The sequence below is a fragment of the Sipha flava genome, unplaced genomic scaffold, assembly GCF_003268045.1.
Source record: "Sipha flava isolate LNK unplaced genomic scaffold, YSA_version1 222_pilon_pilon, whole genome shotgun sequence".
NCBI classification, from domain to species: Eukaryota; Metazoa; Arthropoda; class Insecta; order Hemiptera; family Aphididae; genus Sipha; species Sipha flava.
The window spans coordinates 1,739,217-1,759,808 of NW_020272853.1; the positions used below are offsets into that span (position 1 = coordinate 1,739,217).

Here is a 20,592-nt window from a genome sequence, read left to right on the forward strand (position 1 = left end):
ACTTCGAATAATATGTAAGGTAAATTTAAAATAGGTTTTACGATATACTTATACATAAAAGTTACAATTTTGTTTAAACTAATACTTAATGTTTATGGTATACAATACCAATTAATATTAGTCATATTTTTAACTCTATAAAAATGTTACCATTCCTTGGTACTATAATAGGTTGTATAATACAAGTGTTTCACGACAAACTCTTCAAACAAATTGTGTAAAAGTATGCATAATATATTTTTAGGTTGATACTTACTTAAATAATCCTATTGAAAAGTATAATAATATTTAAATTTTATTAACAACATAATAGTTAAAAATATTAATAGATAATAGTTATCATAACAATTTATATTAAGTATATTGACATGTTATAATGGACTAAGTACGTACCTATTACATATTATTATATTAGTATATAATCATATGCATTATAAACCTAATTACTTCTGTTTACTTAATCACAATATAAATAAAAAATATAATCTATTTAAAATGAACATACATTTTTTGCAAAAAGATAAAATAAAAATTAAAGAAGAAACAAAAAATATTTGTACCTGTATTAACTATCCAGACATTTTTTTTAATGTTACTACAGATTTACAAAATAATTATGTTTTATTTAATTCGTTACATTTAATCAAATAGTCACATTATAACAGCTAGCAGAGCCGGCCTTAGGCAGGGGCTAGTGGGGCCCCTGCCTCGGGCCTCGCACTATTGTATGACAGTTTAAGTCTTGCGTTTATGAAATTATACATAATTTTATACATTTATACATATTTTTTATTTATTAATACATTGTGTAACAGGTATATTTAAAGTCGTTCCGATAATACAGTAACGCAAAATATGATTTGCTGGTTAATAAATATTAATAGCATTTTTTTTATTTAAATTATAATATTACATTATACAATAATCATCAACCGTCTACTGACGTAATTGGTGCATACTTATAAAAAGTAAGGTAATTTGTTGTCAGATCTTCGGGAAGATCATTCATGTTGGTGAAAGATCCGTTTAGTATAAATGAGATTTGTGTTAATGTTTTTAAACCGAAATTTTTTGATAAGACTTTCAATTTTTCATAAACTGTTTTCTCTGGATCACTTTAAACGGTTTTTATTGTATTCTCCATTGTCCACGATACTCAGAGAGTCTACTAAAAGTATGTTTTTAACCTGCAGTTTTAAAATTGATTCAGAAAGTACTATAAAGTTCGAATTTATATATACCTACTAAATTATTTTGGACATTTTGTTTCCCCAAATTTATTTTTAAACTTAAATGCATAAAGCATTATTCGAATCCAAAATATTCACAATATCACGAATTTCTTCATAATATTTGCAATAGTAAACTACGGCATTAATCCAAGTAGCCCAACGAGTTATAATGGGTTCTGGAGGTAAAGGGACGTCTGGTGCGTGGTTTTTGAAAATCTGTACATGCAATGGTGCTTTTTTAAATATTTTTTTCAAATTTGCTACGATCTTATCAATGGTACAAAATTGTACATGTAGTTTTTCAGCAACTCTATGGAGACCATTAGAAGCACAAGTCACATGTACCATTTTAGAGTACAGTGCATTTAAATCCTCTAAATTCTACTCCTTTCTAACTATTATATAGATGGAGAAAGTATTAATTGGTTGCCAAAAATCAAATAGTTCGGTGTTATTCTTGACCGGGAACTCACTTGGAACTCTCACATAGCAAGCAAACTACAACAAGGTCATCAAAAACTTAAGATGTTATTCTCTCTTTTAAATCGACACAGAGGCGTAATTATGGGGGGCAAGAGGAGGGCAAGTGAGATAAAGGTATAATTTCCCCCCCCCCCCAGATAATCCAACAGTACAAATAGTACCTTTTATTACCTATAATTTATATTTATCTAAACCATGAAATAAGTTAAAAGACTTATGTAAAATCAAACAATTAGATATAGTGTTTAAAATACATACAACAAAAATATGTTTTAACTGGTGAGGGGGAGGGGTGTCAGGGTTTTGGTAATAATAAAAATATTATATTGCCCCCCCCCCCCAAGGTTTTTTCCCAGTTATGCCACTGAATCGACATATCAAGTTAAATTGGAAGTGTTCCTTATTACTTTATAAACAGCTGCTACGTGCCCTCATACTCATTACATCACCAATTTGGGGAGCTGCCACAGATACTCTATCAATAAAATACAAATTATTCATTCTAAAATGTTTAGAATTATTTATATTAAACGCCCATGTTCATCCAAACATGGCACTTCACATTGATTTTAAAATTCCCACAGTCAAAACTTATATAAAAATATTATGGATCAAATTTAAAACATAACTGTCCAAATCAAAAGGAGCACAATTTTATCGCTTATCTGATTTTCCCCAACATTGTCGACTCAAACGGAGTCGTCCACAGGATAACTGTTGCTTTTAATCTACGAATTTCTATTGCATTTTATGTTTAATTAGTTGTTAACTTGCATAATTTTAATATTAGATATAATTTACCGAAACTCATAAAAAATTATTCACCAGACGATATTTTTAATGTGGACGAAACAGAATTATTTTTCAAATGTTTAACTGAAAAAACATTAATATTTAAAGGCCAATTTTTTCCAAGTGGAAAATATAGCAAAAAAAGAGTAACACATCTATTAGAGGCAAATATGTCGAGCACATTCTAGGTATTTTAGAAAATATAATTGAGAACAATGTATTAAATAAACAAAAATAATTAACTTTACACCAATTCTTTAAAAATAACATGTAAGTAGGAATGTAAGAAAACATTTTTTTATTTCTTTAATGTAAAAATTATTTTAAAAAAAAACATACTTTTTAAAAGTTTTTGATAACTCGACATTTTTAGTAAGTCGAATTACCCCCCCCCCCCCTTAAACTTTGAGTTATCGAGAGTCGACTGTATTAATATTATAACTAATATATATTATTAAACATACATCAAAAAAAAATTTTATGGTCTGTCAAATCTTGATAAATAAAAAATAATTAAATTCTTTCAACGGGATTTGCTTAGAGATTTTAATTAGTCTGCGGCACTTGCCCCGGGCTAAGGAATAGCTGGTATAAAACTTTATTAAAATTACCTGTTTTGGACTTAACCCGGTAGTTGTGAAAGACAACACTTTTTTTTTTAAAATAATTTTTTTTTCAACTATAAAATTATCCTAACACTTTTTTAAATAAACATTTGAATTTCTAATACGTTCAAAGGGACGGCGCGAGGGGGTGGGCAAAAGGGACAGTTGCCCAGGGCCCCGCGTCTTAAATTATAATTAAGGCCCCGTGGTTCTGATTTAATTGAACTTAAAATATTTTATTAATATTAATTATAAGACCCAACGTTTATTTTTCCCAGGGCCTCGCAAACTCTAGCACCGTCACTGTACGTTCATTAATATAAATTAAAAAAACTATATTCCTTGTAAGAATACAGTACCTATCTAAGATATATGTTTCATTAAACTGAGATTTTGCAAAACCGCATCGCTGATATCCCACCAGACGTTAATTAATTAAATTAATACCTAGACTTTATTAAAACATAAATTAGTATAGATACATTACATACTGTGTTTAAAAAAATATTGATATAGGTAGGAATTGATAAAAAAAAATTCTTAGAGAGCTCATAGATTGCAGCTAGGTAAATATCAAATATCAATGATAATTAAAATTAAGTTTTTTATTGGGTGAATAAAAAATAAAACTGATATAAATTAAATTTAAAATGAAATAAAACTAAATTTGATCTCAGATCAATATTCTATTAAGTAGTATTATTTTTTGGATGTATGTGTGTGTATTAGTATGCATTTAAATTTCATAAATTCTTTGAAGCTTAATGTTTATGAAAATGTGCTTATTGTGGTCTATGAAGTAAAATAGTATATTATTTATTAGTATATACATTTTATTATGTAAATATTTTGGTTTAATCTTATAATTATAGCGTTAATAGAAATTATTTTATCATTTCTAGAATGGAATTCAATGGTCTACGAAATGTTAGTTCTTTTATCTAATATCTACAAAAAATAATGATATATGAAATACATGGAGAAAATTTCATATTTGAGATATAAAAACAAGACAAAAATAGAGGGGTAGTTGTTTGTAATATGTAATTATATCATATGTTTATAAACAGTCACATAAAAATAAAAATAAATTTGAATTGATTTATGATTTATAGTTTTTGGTTTTGAATCAAAGATAATCTAAGGGCAGTGGCGCATTTAATATATATGCACCCCGGGACAAAATAATTTTTCCGCCCTTCAACCTTACCAAAAAAAAAAAAAATATAAATAAATTCAAAGTTAAGCGATAAAAAAATTAATTTTATAGTAATACATATCCTAACATTAATCTAAACTTATTTATTCAAAGTGAATATTCCTTTCTTAATATATATATATTAAACACAGGAAATGGAATCATCACTTAGTATATGCACAATGATTAACAATACATGGTTTTTTATTAGATTAAATGTATTAGATTTATTATTAATTATATATATAATAAAATAAACATGAAAACATCAAGTTAGAATATTTTGCTGCTTCCAAAAATTTTCCAGTTGGGGCATTTGCCCCTTTTTCCCCCCCTTAAATGCGCCACTGTTTAAGGGGTTTACAACTCCTAACTTAGCTTTGGTATTATTTACAATTACATCACTGATTTATGATAATGATAAAAATCTACCTGTCAATGGCTTAAATTTCTCTATTCTAAGAAAGTAATGATTAACAATATTATAATGTTATTGAGCCTTCATAAAATTGGAATCATCGTCACTATACTTTTTTTTTTTTTGGCTATGATCAATAGTCTTAAATTTATAAGTAATTATCTTATTATAAAGCCAAACTTAAAATAAATGTTGATAGTCCAATATCTAAATACTTGTTTAGTATATTATACATACACATACTTGGTAAAATTATATTAAAATATATAAAAATTATATAATTAAAAATAATTCAATCCAAACCTTACAAATCTTTTCACATTTAACAGTACACATTAAAAATTAAGTTCAAATAAATATTCCATCAGTCTTCTTGTAAGAAGACAAATTAAAGGAAATCGACAACTCTTAGGATACTCATAAATATAAAATAATAATTTCCACTATATTATACAGATAATTTATAAATTACTATATTTTATTTTTCTAATTTTAAATCCATATACATTGTTATACTATTACATAAACATTCTTCTTCACTATCATCCTCATCATCATCATCATCATTGTTGGTGTCACTTTCTTCCTTTGTATTGCTTTCAGGTTTTTGTGTAAGTGATAACATTTGTAATTGTCTAGGTATTTCTTTATCATAATCCATGACTTTGGATTGTTTATCATTCATTGACATCCATATTGATTGGTCAACTTCCATATGTACTCTTTCATGTACAATTGTTTTCAGCAATGCTTTAGCTTCTTCTTTAGTTTCTGCATAGTTCAAGCACTTTTGGGCATAATGAAATGCTTGATCATAATTCATACGATTTAAATTGTAATTTGCAAGGAACATATAAGCATGACTGTGATCACGTGTCTGTTCATCTAATCCATGTTCTTCAATATATTCTAAAAACATTTTTGCAGCATCATCAGGTCTTTCAATTACAACATATAATCTGAAAAATAAATAATATCAATAAATATTAAAAAAATTTGAAACAATGATTATTTTAACTCACTTAGCCAAGTAAATAAGTCCAAGTTTTTCATCATCTCCCATCGCTCGTCCTTTTAAATAACTTTGAAATGCCATGTCTATATTACCCAATTTTTCATACACATTGCCAACAGCAATTATCATACGGCTATCAAAGGGTCTAAGCAGTTGTGCTTGTTTGAAAAAATGAAGGCTATGTTTAAACATACCCAAAATTTCATATGTTTGACCCAAACCATACCATGCTCTGTACTCGTATTTGTTTATTTCTATTTCAAAAAATTAAATTTAAATATATATATATGTGAGAGGTAGTATTAGGGTAGTGTCAATAGTGAACAAGATGAGAGAATATAGATTGAGATGATTTGGGCATGTGATGAGAAGAGAGAAAACCAATGCAGTAAGAGTTGATATGAAAATGAACATTAAAGGGAAATGATAATGAGGAAGACCAAAAAAGAAATGGTTAGATAAGATTGAAAATGATATGAGATCTGTTGGTGTGTGTATATAGGGGATATAGAAAATTGAGACAAGTAGAGGTTTAGGACAAAGGTGGGCTACCTTAGTTAGTTGAGAGAAAGACGAAGAAGAAAAAGAAGAATAAATTCTACTGTCATTTTTTACATAATGAACCACAATGTAGTGTAAAAATGATTTCATTGGTCAAATTGTTGATCAGTTTAAGTTAATTTAAATTATCTTAGAGTTTTTAGCATTTTTTAGCAAATAGCTAACTGATAAGTTAACTTAGGAAAGCTAAAAAATAATATTTAGTAATAGTGTTATAGGAGCTATAAAAGGCTTGCATTTTGCACCAATTGAATTAAACATAAAGGACATAAACAGATAAAAAAAAGTACAATTGTTATTTTGAATAACATTATTTGTAATTTTTTTTAAATTATTTGTACTTTTATTGTTTATTGTTAATATTTAATTATACTTAATGGTACTTAATTATTTTCAATTTTTATCCATTAACAGTTTTGAAGCTTTTATTATACTTAATTATTTTGGTAGTTGTAGACTGTATAAATAATCTATGATAATATTTACTATAATACATACCTAAAGCTTTACTATAACTCTGTATAGCATCATTAGAATTTTTAAGTTCCATATATTCTTGGCCAAGTAATGTCCACGCAGCCAAACACAAAGGATTCAATTTAAGTGCACGATGGAAATAACGATTCGCTTTTAAATGTTCACCGTGAAGACTATAATAATTTCCAAGTATACAACAAGTTTCAACTCGATATTTATCAATTTTAACAACACGTTGAGCAAGATAAGCCAGTTCCACTCTTTGATGTTGTACATATAATAAATTTGAATATGTGTCCATATTTTCTAATCGACAAGGTTCAATTTCAATGAGGTCTTGGAACTTTTGAATTGCTATTTCAATGTCTTTAACAAAAGTAATATACAATTCAGGTTATTAAAGCATTTTAAATTTAAATAATGTTGTTTTCACCAACATCTTTTATTATGATAACAAACAGCTACTCTTGAAAGAAGAAATATGCTATCAGCAAAACCACAATTATATAAATACTGTGCTGCACCCAACATCTGCTCATTTAGCTGCAAGTCCAAATATTTTTGACATAAAAAGAAATTTTTAATCCAATGATTGGGTAACTCTAGTTTAGACAGCTAAAATTATGGATACTTTATTGTTAATGAATAATTAATACTTTTGGATATTTCATATACTGTGCATACTTTAATTCTGTCAACAATAAGATCACCAAGCTGCATCCAGGCATGCCAGTTGAGTGGTACCTTATGAATAGATTCTAAAAGTGTTTCAACTGCATTATCATATTGTTCTAATTTTACAGAAACCACACCAAGTAAATATAATAAATATCCATCTGCCTTATTTTCTTTGCGTAAAGCCATTAACTTTTTAGATAGTATATCTAAGCTTAATCGGTAATCATCAAACATGGAAGGTGTTGCTTCACTACCAATGTTTTTAATACTACTATCAGCTGCTAAATAATCAGAATAATATCTCAAAAATAATGGTATTTTTGAATGACAATTTTTTAGCCAAAATGATGCTCTGAAAAAATGTTTACTACAGTAATAAAATTATAAAGATTATTTAAAATAGAATAATTTACCTTTGATATTCTTTAAGATTGTAACATGCTCGTGCATGAATATATTGTTCCATTTCATTGTAAGGTATAGAAATGTGGTCAATAGAATAAATATCCGTAGGTTTTATAACTGGTAAACGTTTAAGTACTTCTTTGGAATAAAAATTTGGTCTTTTGTAACCTTCAATTTTTTTAGGTAATGGCTTTGGGGAATTCCCAACTTCTAATGACAAAAGAAGATCTGAAGCCCTATTCATAAAAAAAAATTATATAATTTCTAAATATGATTAATGTAAATATTTATACATAAAATATTTACCATTGAAAACTGGTTTTAAGTCCTCGAGCGAGGAGTTCATTCAAGCTGTTGAAAAGTTCTTTTTTTACTTCATCCAATTTAGGCATAGCATAGCCTACCTTCACCACATCAATATCCATTGTGTAGTTTCTATTTTTTGATATTCTCAATCAATTAAGGCACGAAAATTATATTTTTAAACCATAAAGATTAAGATTGTAGATATCAATAGATTTTTATTTCTTAAATAAAAAAATTAAAATTTATGATTAAATACTAAAAAAATATAACAATTAGCATTTTTACGAATTTATAACACCAGCAACAAGCCAACGGACAGTTTGTTTAATCTAATATTGAGTGATAAGATAAATGATAACACAATTAAATAAAAAATTATAACAAATTGAGGAGTGTCTAAACATAGGAATGCACCTTAAGCATTCTGTGCATGTGTGTATTTTATTTACTACTATCATGTTAAGCTGTTATCAATATATTATATCAAATCACTATAATACGATAATAATATTATTATTATTTACTGATCTTATTTATTACAACCCGGCATCTTAGGCCATTAGTTACAGTTTTTTTTTTTGTGATACTTTGTTACATAATTGTATTTACATTTACATTTGCATTATATTTGGTCTATTAATATTATTATAATCATATGAGTATTGAATCAAACTATTTAAAATTTGAACATACTACACACGTATTTTACATTTTTTTTTTTGTGCTTTGATCATTTCAGTAAATAGATAGTTAATGATGTTTTGACTTTTTTTTCAAATGCATCTGGTATGTATAATGATTTATTTATGATCGAAGCACAAAAAAAATGTAAAATACGAATGTAGTATATTCAAAATTTGAATATTTTGATTCAAAACTCATATAATTATAATATTATTATCGTATTATAGTGATTTGATATATGTTGATAACAGTCTAACATTATGATAGTGGTGAATAAATTACGCACATATGCAGAATGTATAAGATGCATTCCTGTATTTAGACGCTCCTATAAATTGCAATAAACCTCATATGGTAGCAAGATTAGATTCTTGAGCAGGAGTGTCATTTCAGTTTTTTTTCCGGATGTGCAAAAATTTTAAGTATACCAATTTATACATTTAACCAGGCCGCATAAAAAATATATATATTTGTATTATAAACGTATGTAAATATTATCACAGAATAGAATTTTGTTTTTATATATTTTATGCATTAAGATATTACTTTACAAATGAATGAATTCAATTTTAATAATATGAAAAATGTTATTATTTTATTTATAAAAAAAAAAACGTCAATTAATAAAGATGTATACACGTCATCAATATAGTCCCACAACATAACTGCAAGATGACAACAAGAAAAAAAAGACTTACAAAATTCGGCTACTTTAATTATGAATTTCGCCCATTTCAACACCTCAAAATCAAATTTGTTCAATATCCTTTCTTATTGCATGCCTAAATTATAATATAAACATACACTAAAAATTGCAACTTGCTAGTTATCATAGTTTATTAGCAGTTAATTTACCAATCTACTAAAATTAAATCTAAGCATGGATTTTTTTTAGTCAACTCATAAAAATAAATTATTAAATACTTAATTCAAAATATATTATTTATACAAAGCTTATAAATATTTTAGAATCTTCAAGGAATAATTGTTATTGGCATAAAAAAAAATTTAAAAAATATAATAAATAAATAATCAATATTCTATTTATACAATGTTTTTATTTTTTATTTTATCACAAGTGCACCAACAATAGTTACTGTTGAAATGTTAAATATAAAAGCAACAATTCTATAAAATACAACAATTGTAATATAATATGTTACATTAAAAATAAACATTTCGTTGTTCGCATCACTCAATTTAAAGTGCTCTACAGTAGTTACTATTCTGGCACACTGTATATACTAAAAATAAAATATATATATTAGTCATTAATAATATATACTAGTTTATTATATTATAAAATTGTACAAAATAGTAAAACTGAAAACTATACTTAATTAGATTTTCTTTGGTGGAAGATTGTCTACGCAATTTATATAATAGTGCTTAGCATTAATAATTATTAGATAATTGTATAGGCAACAGCTTTACATAAAAATATATTATCTATGTATAGAATAAATGACAGTTTTTTTTTTTTTTTTTTTAATATGAACATGTGTATGTAAATGTCAACTATTTTATAATTAAAGTAAGAATGTATCACATCTGAATGATTAAAGCTATGGACCAGTTATGCTTAGTCAAGATTATTAAGCACCAGATTAATTTATCTAGTTTCTCTACCAGCCAATTTATCAATGTAATCCTGTAATGGAGCCAATTCTCTTCGATCAATTAGTACAAACTCCTGTTGAAAAATTAAAAGTTTAAAATCTATTAATTATAAATCTAGGTATAACAATACTCACTTGAACAAAATATATGAAATGCTTAAAAGATGTATTGAGATGTGCTTCCTCACCTAAAGAAACTATTGAGTCAAAATGTGTATGATATATATGTGCATAAACCCTGAATAACCGTTTAAGTATTGTCTTAGCAATGGATAAAAAATTTTTAGGAAAAGGAACACCGATTTTTGAGGGAAACAATGTTTCGTCATCCAATTGATCCTGAACCCAAGTCATTAAATAATCAATGTATTTGGGAGCAGAACACTTAATAGGTTTCTTCACAGTAAGACCATCTGCCCAGTGATATTCATACTTGGGTCCCGCAGACATTATAGAACAACTTTCCTCAGTGCAAAACTCTGTTATTGTACCATACAACATGTTTATTTGGTTAAAAAAATCAACAGCTGCAACAAAACACAATATAAATGCTTAATATTTTTATATGTTAAGTACAATTACATAATTAGAATTTATAGTATATACAAATAAATATTTATAAATATATAATAGCTAAATTCTGTAAATATTTAATCAATGCTATTTAAGATGAATTTATATGTTTTTATTTAGCGGTGTACTAAAGTAATTTTAAACTTAATGCTTTTATAAATATTATACATCAATAACAATAAATATTAAACAGTTAAGCTAAAATACAATATCAGGACCAGTGAAATATATATATATATATATTATATACTTTATAAACTATTTATTATATATTTTATTTAATAAATTGTTGATAACTATAGAGGAAATAAGATGATATTGTTAGTTTATAAAATTTATATTTAAACCATTTGTAATCAATTAAACATAAATATTATAACTAATTTTGATGACTAAGAATTTATACCGCCATATTGCGAATATTCAGTTATTGTATAATACAATAAATTAATTATTAAGTAAAAAATGGTTGAAAAAAAATAAAATACAAATTGTAGGCTTAATTATATATTATAAAATAATATTACTCATGTAAGATTATAATAATTGTATAAAAATAAATTATAATAAATAAAAAAAATAAATATATATTATATATTATTATATAATAATATATTTTAACAATAGCTTTTTGACTGAAAGCATTAATGAAGAAATTTGTTATGAAAGACATGATTAAAATATCAATATAGTTTAACTATAATAGACAATACATCTATAAAAAATTAAATATCCTATACTATATAATACTACTCTTTATAGTTTAATTGAGATAGATTACTGATTATAATAATGTATAATAATAATCATAGAGTAAGAATTAGTCATAGAGCATTAATCTATGTTAATAATATAATCGTACTATGATAATATTACATACATAGAATAGTTAACATTTTATAAAACAATGTAAGAAATAAAATACGACTTCATTGTTTTATTATCACACAATTCTAAAAAAAAATTAAATATGATGAAAATGCTTATAAAAAAAAAAAAAAATATAAATGAAAAACAAAAGATTCAAGATATGTACTTAAAATTAAGTTTAGAATAGATTATTTAATATTTTTTCAATACATAGAATATATTTTGTATTATTGAGTGTATATTTATAGCATCAAATATTGTTCAACCTAACAAATATGAATTAGCTATCCACAAATTAGTATAAGAACAATCGGAATAATTAACTATAAGAATTTTTATAATTAAATTTGTATTAGTACTTACTGTTGACAGCAACCCATTCATTAAGATCTTCACCCTCTGGAAGAAGTACAGCCAATCTTAAATTTCCTGAACCAAGAGTTGCTGCAGCGTGTTTCATCAGATCGTATTGGTGTGTACCCTCTGGTATATTTTTCTTTGGTTTAAATGTTTTTGATGATCTGCCTCCACTATAAAATAAAGAAATATATATATATATATATATATATATATATATAAATATTTATACTTTTTAGCTTATATTATTATTACATATATATACACACATGAGTTAAAAATATATAAATAAAAACTCATACAACACTCACAATAGGAAGCTCATTATGATTTTGCCTAGTACATAAACTAAACTCTTGACAACCAAATATGTTGAATATTCTCTTATAAAAGTGGGTATCCCACTAACAAAATATACTTCTAAACACTAATTAGTAGTTCCACAGGCCAAAATGAATTAATGTTGATGGCGAAACAATTAATTAATTAGTAATCTATAAAAATAAATAACGAATACTATATTATGCATGAACTACGTTGCTCATAATTTAGACAAGAATTTTTATTTATACTTTGAATTAATAGCATTGGTACAACAAAAAAAACTAAATTATGTTGAGTATATCAGTTGGTCAGCTGTTTTCATACTAACATAAATTGATAAGAAATCATTTTCTTAGATGTTAGGTTCAAACATTTATTTTGTGGTTCAAACCACTACATATACATATTACTCTATGGTTAAAACCACTACTTAAAAAATAATTCTACCAACATAATTATTCATAAAACCATAGTTAATATTAACCTTTTAGTTAAAAAATAAATATATACCTACCTATTTTTTTTTCATAAATTCCTCATTATAGGTATTTTACGCAGTGTTTTAGAATGTATATAGTATTATGTACCTATTCATATATTAATAACTCTACAGTATTTATTTTGCAAGGCTGGGCATTAACAAGTTAAAAATTAAAATTAAGTTAAAATGTTAAGTTAATAGTAACTAAGTTAAGTAACTCGTTACTTTTTTTTTGAAACTAACTTTTAACTTAATAAGTTAAATTTTAAACATATTTAACGTGTTAACTTCAAGTTAATTATATATATATTTCTTAAAATTAAGTTATATTTAAAATTTTAAATAAACCATTGATTTTTTTTTTATTGTTGGCTTGAGAAATAATAATGTCATAACAATTTAATTGGGAAAATTTATAATTAATACCGGTTGATAATATATACCTACACAATATAATATATATATAGGTATTAGGTGAATAGCCTGTATACAGGTAATAGGTACCCACCAGCATGTAATAATTACTAAGTATCTAACTATAACTATTATTTTTTTATAGTAATAAATTTATGTTTATTGATGTTGAATATTGATGTCTATACAATATTACAATATACATACAGTATATACTATATACTATTCACTATTTAGTATTTAGTACTATACGTCTATACACAATACACATTATGAATACGAGTTATATGATATTGGGTATTAGGCCGTGCGCACATTGGATATGAATTCATTTTATATCAAAAAGGTACGAATACTGGTCGTACGAATTGGGTGCGCACACTGAACTCGTTTTTGTCCGTAAAATAGTCAGTGTTCCGATGATATCGTATTCGTGACGTCCTGGCAATGGATAATCCATTTCCGACGAACGTTAATGAAATCCGGATAAGTTCGGATTATTTTCGTACGTCGGAGCTACATGTACGTATACGTACAAACACCTCGCACCCAGTCTACGCACTCACATAGTATTTGGTAGGCCGGGATCGTTCGTGCGTGTACGTACAAGTTCACACGAATCAAATTTGTACGAAAACGCATTCAATGTGCGCGCAGCCTTACTATATATTTTGTATATTTTATATAATTAAAATTATATATATATATATATATATATCATTTTCATAATATATAATGAAAAAGGACATTGAACATATAAATTGATATACGTTTAGATAATAATAATATTATAATAGTAATTATATTATGAAGTCGCGACGTTGCGTTCGTGTACTTAATTAATTTTCTTGTAAACCATAACTCATTATACCTAGTGACAAGCATACGCCACACATCCCGAGAAACACGTTATTACTCACTTGAAATTATTAATATAACTCATGGGGAAAAAATTATTCTGAACATTCTGTTTCAAAAATCGTCAACTGCACACTTTAAATCCTCAGTAAATACTGCTTAGCATACTATATGGTTGGCCACATGAGCTTGACACAAATTCCAAATTTGTCATTCATTTTATTGGTTTTGATTACAGATTCGAAAATAATTACATTTTTAATTAAGTTAATTTTTTTTATCCATTAATTTTTAACCTAACGAAGTGATTAAAAATACATTAGTTATCTAATGTAATTAGTTAATAATTAGTTAATATATATTAATATATAATATTAGTATAATATATAATATTAGTTAATATATATTACTAATTATACTATTATAGTTTATAATTTCCCACCTTAGCAAAAAAAATACCGTAGCTTGTGGTTTTAGGGAAATAGTTTCTCATTTATATGAAGCGAATGTTCATAATTTTCTGCGTTTATTATTATATAGGTATTTTTACCCTAGCCATTCTAGTAATGAGTTATTGAAATAAAACGTTCCCGGTGGGAAATAATTTCCCACTACTTATTCACGGTATCTGATTATTCCGAGTTATTTATAGTTTTGTTTGAATTGAAATTTATTGTTGATAAAATCGTTTAATTTATCTGTAATCAGTATGATTAAATAGCTAAGTTTTTGGTCTTTATTTTCGTGTGACAATAAAATATCATTCATACTGTAAGTACTATTATTATTAATTTTTCGTGACACGTTTTTCATGTCAATATTTTTTTACTCAAACTAAAACGACTACAACAGAAGATAGATTGCTGTTATGAACTCAAAGTATGTATCAATTTAACAAATAAGTCATATGTAGGGCTCGGATTTTGTAGCAAAATAAATCCTTAAAAAAGCCAAAAAAAGCATTTATTAATTTAATTCTAAAAAAGCAAATTTCAATTACACATAAAATTAAATATTAAAAAAGGAATTCACAACCATATATTTAGTCAAGTTACTTTCATTGAAACTCATTCTATTGGGTGCTAATATATTTTTATACATAGAAAAAGACCTTTCCACGTCAACCGATGTAATCGGTGCATATTTCATATAAACTAAATAATTTGAATCATACTATTCCACATTTACGTTTAGTGCAGTGCCATTATGAATACTATTGACTTTTTGAAGTTCTGCCCATCCATTATTTTTTGAAAAAACACAATTGCACTTTTCTAAAATCAATTTCGCTACTTCGCCATTAGCTTCCTCTAACTTTTGTTTTGCTTCTAACACAATGCCTATACTTTTTGCCAAGGTTTCGCCTAAAAAATAATAATATATAAATACAGCAAATACTTGAAATAAAAATAAAAAATACCTCTTTTTTCTAATTGTGTAATTGCATGTGGTAAAAATCTAAAATTTGTTGTAATGTAGACGAGATTTGAATGTAGAGATTGATCTTTTATAAGCTCTTTTACAACATTCACACACTGGGCATTCTCGTTGAATTCTTCAACTGCACTTTTTATTTCATTTAAATATGTGCAATAATATTCGACTGCTGTAATCCATGTACCCCAACGAGTAGTGATTCGTTTAGGTGGATTTGGAATATCCGGACATTTTTTATTTAAAATAGCGATCCGTTTTGGACATTTCAGAAATGTTTTTTTCATCTCGGTAATTAGACGATCAACTTTTGGGAAATGTGCACGCACTTCTTCACACACATTATGGAGGGCATAAGCTAAGCATGTCACATACAAAGCTTTTGGATACAATGTTTGAATACAGCGGCCAGCTTTTTTCATATACGGCGCGGCATCCGAAACAAATAATAAAATGTCCTCGTGATTAACATTATTTGGCCATAAAATATGCATAGATTTGTCAAATAATTTAAAAATAGTACTATGGTTCACTTTATCTAAATATTCTGTGTGAATAAGTTAAGTTTTATCAACATCTTGTGGTTTCAAAATACCAATGACATTAGCTACATTACGTCGCACACTGTCAATTGTTTCATCTATGCAAACCCATATTTTTTGGCCATTCACAGCATCGCGTATTTTAGTTATCGTATTAGTGTAGCAAGAATCGAAGTATCCTTTTCGTAAAGTTGATTCATTTGGAATAGTTTTATTGCAATATTTTGAAAGAAATGACCGAAAATGTTCGTTGTTTAATTTGTTTAGGGGGATATTCGCCGCTACAAATGCGGAACATAGGTCAGCATTAAAATCAGACTTACAAAATTGTTAAATGAATGGCTGAACTGCATTATGATTTTCAGCTTCAAGTTTTTTCAATGCTTCTTTGAATAATATTCTCTTTGCCAATATGTTTTTGAACGTTATATTTTTTATCCGAATTTATTTTGTCTTCACACAATTTACAAAATATAATATTTCCGTCAGTCATAAGCACATTTTCACCGAATTTTCTTACGATTTTTTTTTAATTTTAAATTTTCATTTTTAACTTTTGGCATTTTGACGATCAAAGAAATTATTTAGAACACTACGTTTATACCTCACTGATTGTCGAATGATATTTACCGGCCAACTAAAGTATTAGCACGTGCTATAAAAATACGTAGGTATAATTCAGATAATTTTCCCTTTCCTTGAGTCGTAAATACAACTATAGATAATTATAGATAAAACTATTTCGGCACAATAACGATAGTTATTTTATCAGTCACATATTTATTACTGGTTTTTTCATTGGTTTTATAATTTCTGGTAATACTAATATAGTCCAAGACGTATAATATACATAGAAATAAGCTAAGTTTTCAAGAAAAATATATAAAAATCAAGAAAAAATAACCAAATAGGGGAAAAGCAATAAGGAGCAGATTTTATGGAAAAAAGCAAAAAAAAGTTTACTTCATTAAAATCAGAACGATTCAAAACGTATTTATATAAAAGAATTATCTTCTATCACACTTCTTTCAAAAGAAGCATTTGCTACAAAATCCGAGCCCTAGTCATAAGGAATCAATATATATATATATACAGTAAATGTATTACATACACCACAATCTTAATATTTTCACTTTATTGTGAATTTTTAATGAATAATTTATTTAATTTTTACATTAATTGCAGATGGATTATAAACTTGTAAACTAAGGATCAAGATATATTGTATGAGTTATTTGATATAACAGATGATATGGCAATAGATTCAGACATTAATATACAATAGATTCAGTAATTTCAACCATTGAATCACATATTGCAACTAAAATTTTTAAAAACAGACGCTGTTTTAGATTTAGTACCAAAAAACATGACAAAAAATCTAATATGATGTGTGCAACTTGCAATAAGGTTTTATGCAAAGATTGTTTTGCTGAGTACCATAAAACTTAGTATATTTTATTGATTTTAATGGCCTATTACTACAGTTGATATTTTTTTTTTTTTTTAGAAAGTTAATTTTATTTTGTAGACTGAATTGAATTATCTAAGTTAAGTTAATCTCATAATTTTATTTTGAAAAGTTGATTTTATTTATCTTTTATTATAATTTTATATAATGTGAAGTCTGAAATGTGAACCAAGATTATTCTACAAAGGTTTTAATTTTTTTTTTCATTATTAATTATTTTTTGTTTGTTTAATTAGTATAATAAATTATAAAGTTTACTATAATATCATAAGAATTTTATTTATCAGTTGAGAAGATTTGTATCTTTAGGTGTCATATATCTTAAAATACAATTAAATACCTATTTAGCATGTCATTTATACATTTTTTGGCATAAAAATAGTTAAAATTAAAAAAAAATTGTAGTATGGTATTAAGTGGGAAATTATTTCCCTTTGCCAATGGTACATAAATACGAAACTAAATGCTCAATAGGAAATTATTTCCCACCCTTTTTTTACCAATGTAAATGAAGTTACGAATTTTTTGACATTTTTTACAATAACTTACATCTGTTAAGAAGTAAATTTGAAAATTTAGTAGAAATCGTACTATATTTTTTTCTGTGCCCTCTAAAGGGTTAACTTAACTTACTTTTTTTTTTATATTAACTTAACTTAAAGAGTTAAAAAAAACCGTTAACTTGCCCAGCCTTGTTATTTTGAACTATTGATTTTAATAATATTTAAATTAAAGTTAATTATTATATAAATTAGTTATTGAATGAAATATTTAGAATTAGTTAAATTTTCAATATTACTGAGAAATTTTATATTTTCTTAAATATTTCGAAAACTTTTTTTATTATTATTATATTTTAAATGTTAAAAGACAATCTATACACATAATTTGTACAATAAGTCATTGTGATAAAATATATAATATGAATATAACATGAGTCACTTGATAGGGGAAGTCACACACTGGTAATACCCCATGTAGAATTGTATAGATAAATTACTTATCTAGTTTTAGTATAAGCTGATTGTAGTTCTATTATTTCGTCATAGTAATAGGTCGCGATTCCAGTTTCTTTTCAGTCTGCATGGAGGCTGGTCCGGAATAAGATTTGTGGACATTTTTTTGAATTAAGGGGTTAATATTCATTGGTAGTTTTATGTAGTAGGATTTATAATGGCGTTTTGAAAGTTCGTTTACTGTTTCTATTTGTAACTCGCTATGTAAAGCTTGATTTGTTATATACCAGCAGTGGCGGAGCTAGGGGTGTGCGAGCTGTGCGTGGCACAGGGCTCCCCGCTTCCTGAAGCAGGCCCGTAGCCAGGCCAAATCTTCAGGTGGGGCAAACAAAATTGTAGGAGGGCATTAGAAAAAAATCAATATTAATGCTATTTTTAATTTATTAATACTACTGTAATTTTTATAATAGGTACTTTAAATTAAAATAATAAGAATTAGAATAAAATGAACATAATTACATTTTGAATATTTTTATAATATATTATTTTTTGAATTTACCAGTTTTTTTAAAACTAAAACAGTTGTAATTTTCTATCTTTCTATCAATTTTATTAATTAGTCTACTTTGAAAAAAAAATCAAAGGATGTCAACCAAATTTTAATGAAAACAGATTTTCATAATAATAGCATAGGATTATTAATATACAGTCGAATTAGTAATGTAGTGTGGCAGTGGGGGTATTTATTTTTCCTGAAATTCCGACGATAACATATTAAGAAAATGCACCTATTATTATACAATTATTTTTCGTAAAAGTGAAGTAAATAATTTTCCAATTTTTTTTGCATATATTTGATGTTTTCTAATAAAACACTACAGAATTAGCCGCCCCCCCCCCCCCCCAAAAAATGTTGCTGCCCTAGGGAGATGCCTACAGTGCCTAATGGGGAATCCGCCTCTGCACATAATGTTATCACAGATAAAAATAATTGTTGAAAATCTATCTTACAATTTTCTCTAACATTCTGAATATTATTTTGAACATTAGATGCAGCTTCTAGTGCAGTTTTTAAATCAATATTTTCTATTTGGTGATATCGGTTGAGGGGAAAACTAATGGAAAGTATTTTCACTAAAATAAATAAAGCTGTTTGAAATGTTAACTGTCTTAACGCAATAAGAAGTTGACTTGCAGAACTAGAAGTAACAGAATCTGTCTAAAGTGTAATTTTATCTAGTGTGTATAAAACAACTGGTAGAAGTTCTTAAAATAACTGCATTATGGCGATCAACCCATCGAGTTGTACATAGATTTTGTGGTTTAAAACGATTGATATGTGGAAATAGTTCTTCTATTGACATTTCCATAATACTTTGCCTCTTTGGATAACCGAAAAAAGTATTTACACCATAGACATAAAGGTATCTACTAGTACTACTAATACTACTACTAATACTAATCTACTACTAATACTAGGTATTCTACGTGGGTGCCACTGACTGGGCATGTTTGGCGTAGTATATATCATATACATAGTAGGTTTTAGAAGAAAATCTTACTGGGAAAAGATCGCTTTGAAGACCACGATTTTGATGAGAGTATGTACTAAGGAATGATGTAAAAGCATTAAACTGGAAGATACAGGCATCGGATAGAGAAAATTGGAGGCAAGGATGTGTGTCGTGATGGTCCTAGTGGCCGAGTTCACTGAAGAAGAAGAAGAAGAAGTGCATATTTTGAGCATCACAAATTTTATTTGATTAGTATTATACATTTTTAAAAAATAAGTTTCATTAGGAAATTTCAAATTTTTACTTGAAAGTGTATAATTTTAAA

General features: G+C 26.4%; 3 protein-coding genes across 3 annotated transcripts; all 3 read right to left on the minus strand.

Moving 5' to 3' along the window:
• Positions 1-5,176: 5,176 nt before the first annotated feature.
• Positions 5,177-8,585, minus strand: LOC112683208 (cell division cycle protein 23 homolog). Its single transcript, XM_025554118.1, has 7 exons — positions 8,171-8,585; positions 7,873-8,100; positions 7,466-7,811; positions 7,219-7,396; positions 6,803-7,147; positions 5,751-5,997; positions 5,177-5,687 (listed from the first exon to the last, which is right to left on the minus strand). The coding sequence occupies exons 1-7, from the start codon at positions 8,287-8,289 to the stop codon at positions 5,207-5,209; spliced, it is 1,944 nt and encodes a 647-aa protein (XP_025409903.1). The 5' UTR covers positions 8,290-8,585; the 3' UTR covers positions 5,177-5,206.
• A 1,728-nt stretch (positions 8,586-10,313) lies between these two features.
• On the minus strand, positions 10,314-12,876 carry LOC112683211 (MOB kinase activator-like 1). The gene is made up of 4 exons (XM_025554122.1): positions 12,585-12,876; positions 12,280-12,446; positions 10,609-11,000; positions 10,314-10,547 (listed from the first exon to the last, which is right to left on the minus strand). The coding sequence occupies exons 1-4, from the start codon at positions 12,596-12,598 to the stop codon at positions 10,467-10,469; spliced, it is 654 nt and encodes a 217-aa protein (XP_025409907.1). The 5' UTR covers positions 12,599-12,876; the 3' UTR covers positions 10,314-10,466.
• Positions 12,877-15,337: 2,461 nt separating this feature from the next.
• Positions 15,338-17,047, minus strand: LOC112683210. The gene is made up of 2 exons (XM_025554120.1): positions 15,771-17,047; positions 15,338-15,714 (listed from the first exon to the last, which is right to left on the minus strand). Exons 1-2 carry the CDS (start codon positions 16,276-16,278, stop codon positions 15,524-15,526), a joined length of 699 nt encoding a protein of 232 aa, XP_025409905.1. The 5' UTR covers positions 16,279-17,047; the 3' UTR covers positions 15,338-15,523.
• Between the last annotated feature and the right edge of the window lie 3,545 nt (positions 17,048-20,592).

Coding starts and splice junctions, on each gene's coding strand:
- LOC112683208 (XM_025554118.1), bottom strand. CDS start 8,289: ATGGATATTGATGTGGTGAAGGTAGGCTATGCTATGCCTAAATTGGAT. Junction 7,148..7,218: donor TTGTTATCATAATAAAAGAT/GTTGGTGAAAAC, acceptor CTTTTGTTAAAG/ACATTGAAATAGCAATTCAA. Junction 5,688..5,750: donor GGACTTATTTACTTGGCTAA/GTGAGTTAAAAT, acceptor TTTATTTTTCAG/ATTATATGTTGTAATTGAAA.
- LOC112683211 (XM_025554122.1), bottom strand. Junction 11,001..12,279: donor TGAATGGGTTGCTGTCAACA/GTAAGTACTAAT, acceptor GTTTTGTTGCAG/CTGTTGATTTTTTTAACCAA. Junction 10,548..10,608: donor ATTTCATATATTTTGTTCAA/GTGAGTATTGTT, acceptor ATTTTTCAACAG/GAGTTTGTACTAATTGATCG.
- LOC112683210 (XM_025554120.1), bottom strand. CDS start 16,278: ATGCATATTTTATGGCCAAATAATGTTAATCACGAGGACATTTTATTA. Junction 15,715..15,770: donor TACACAATTAGAAAAAAGAG/GTATTTTTTATT, acceptor ATTATTTTTTAG/GCGAAACCTTGGCAAAAAGT.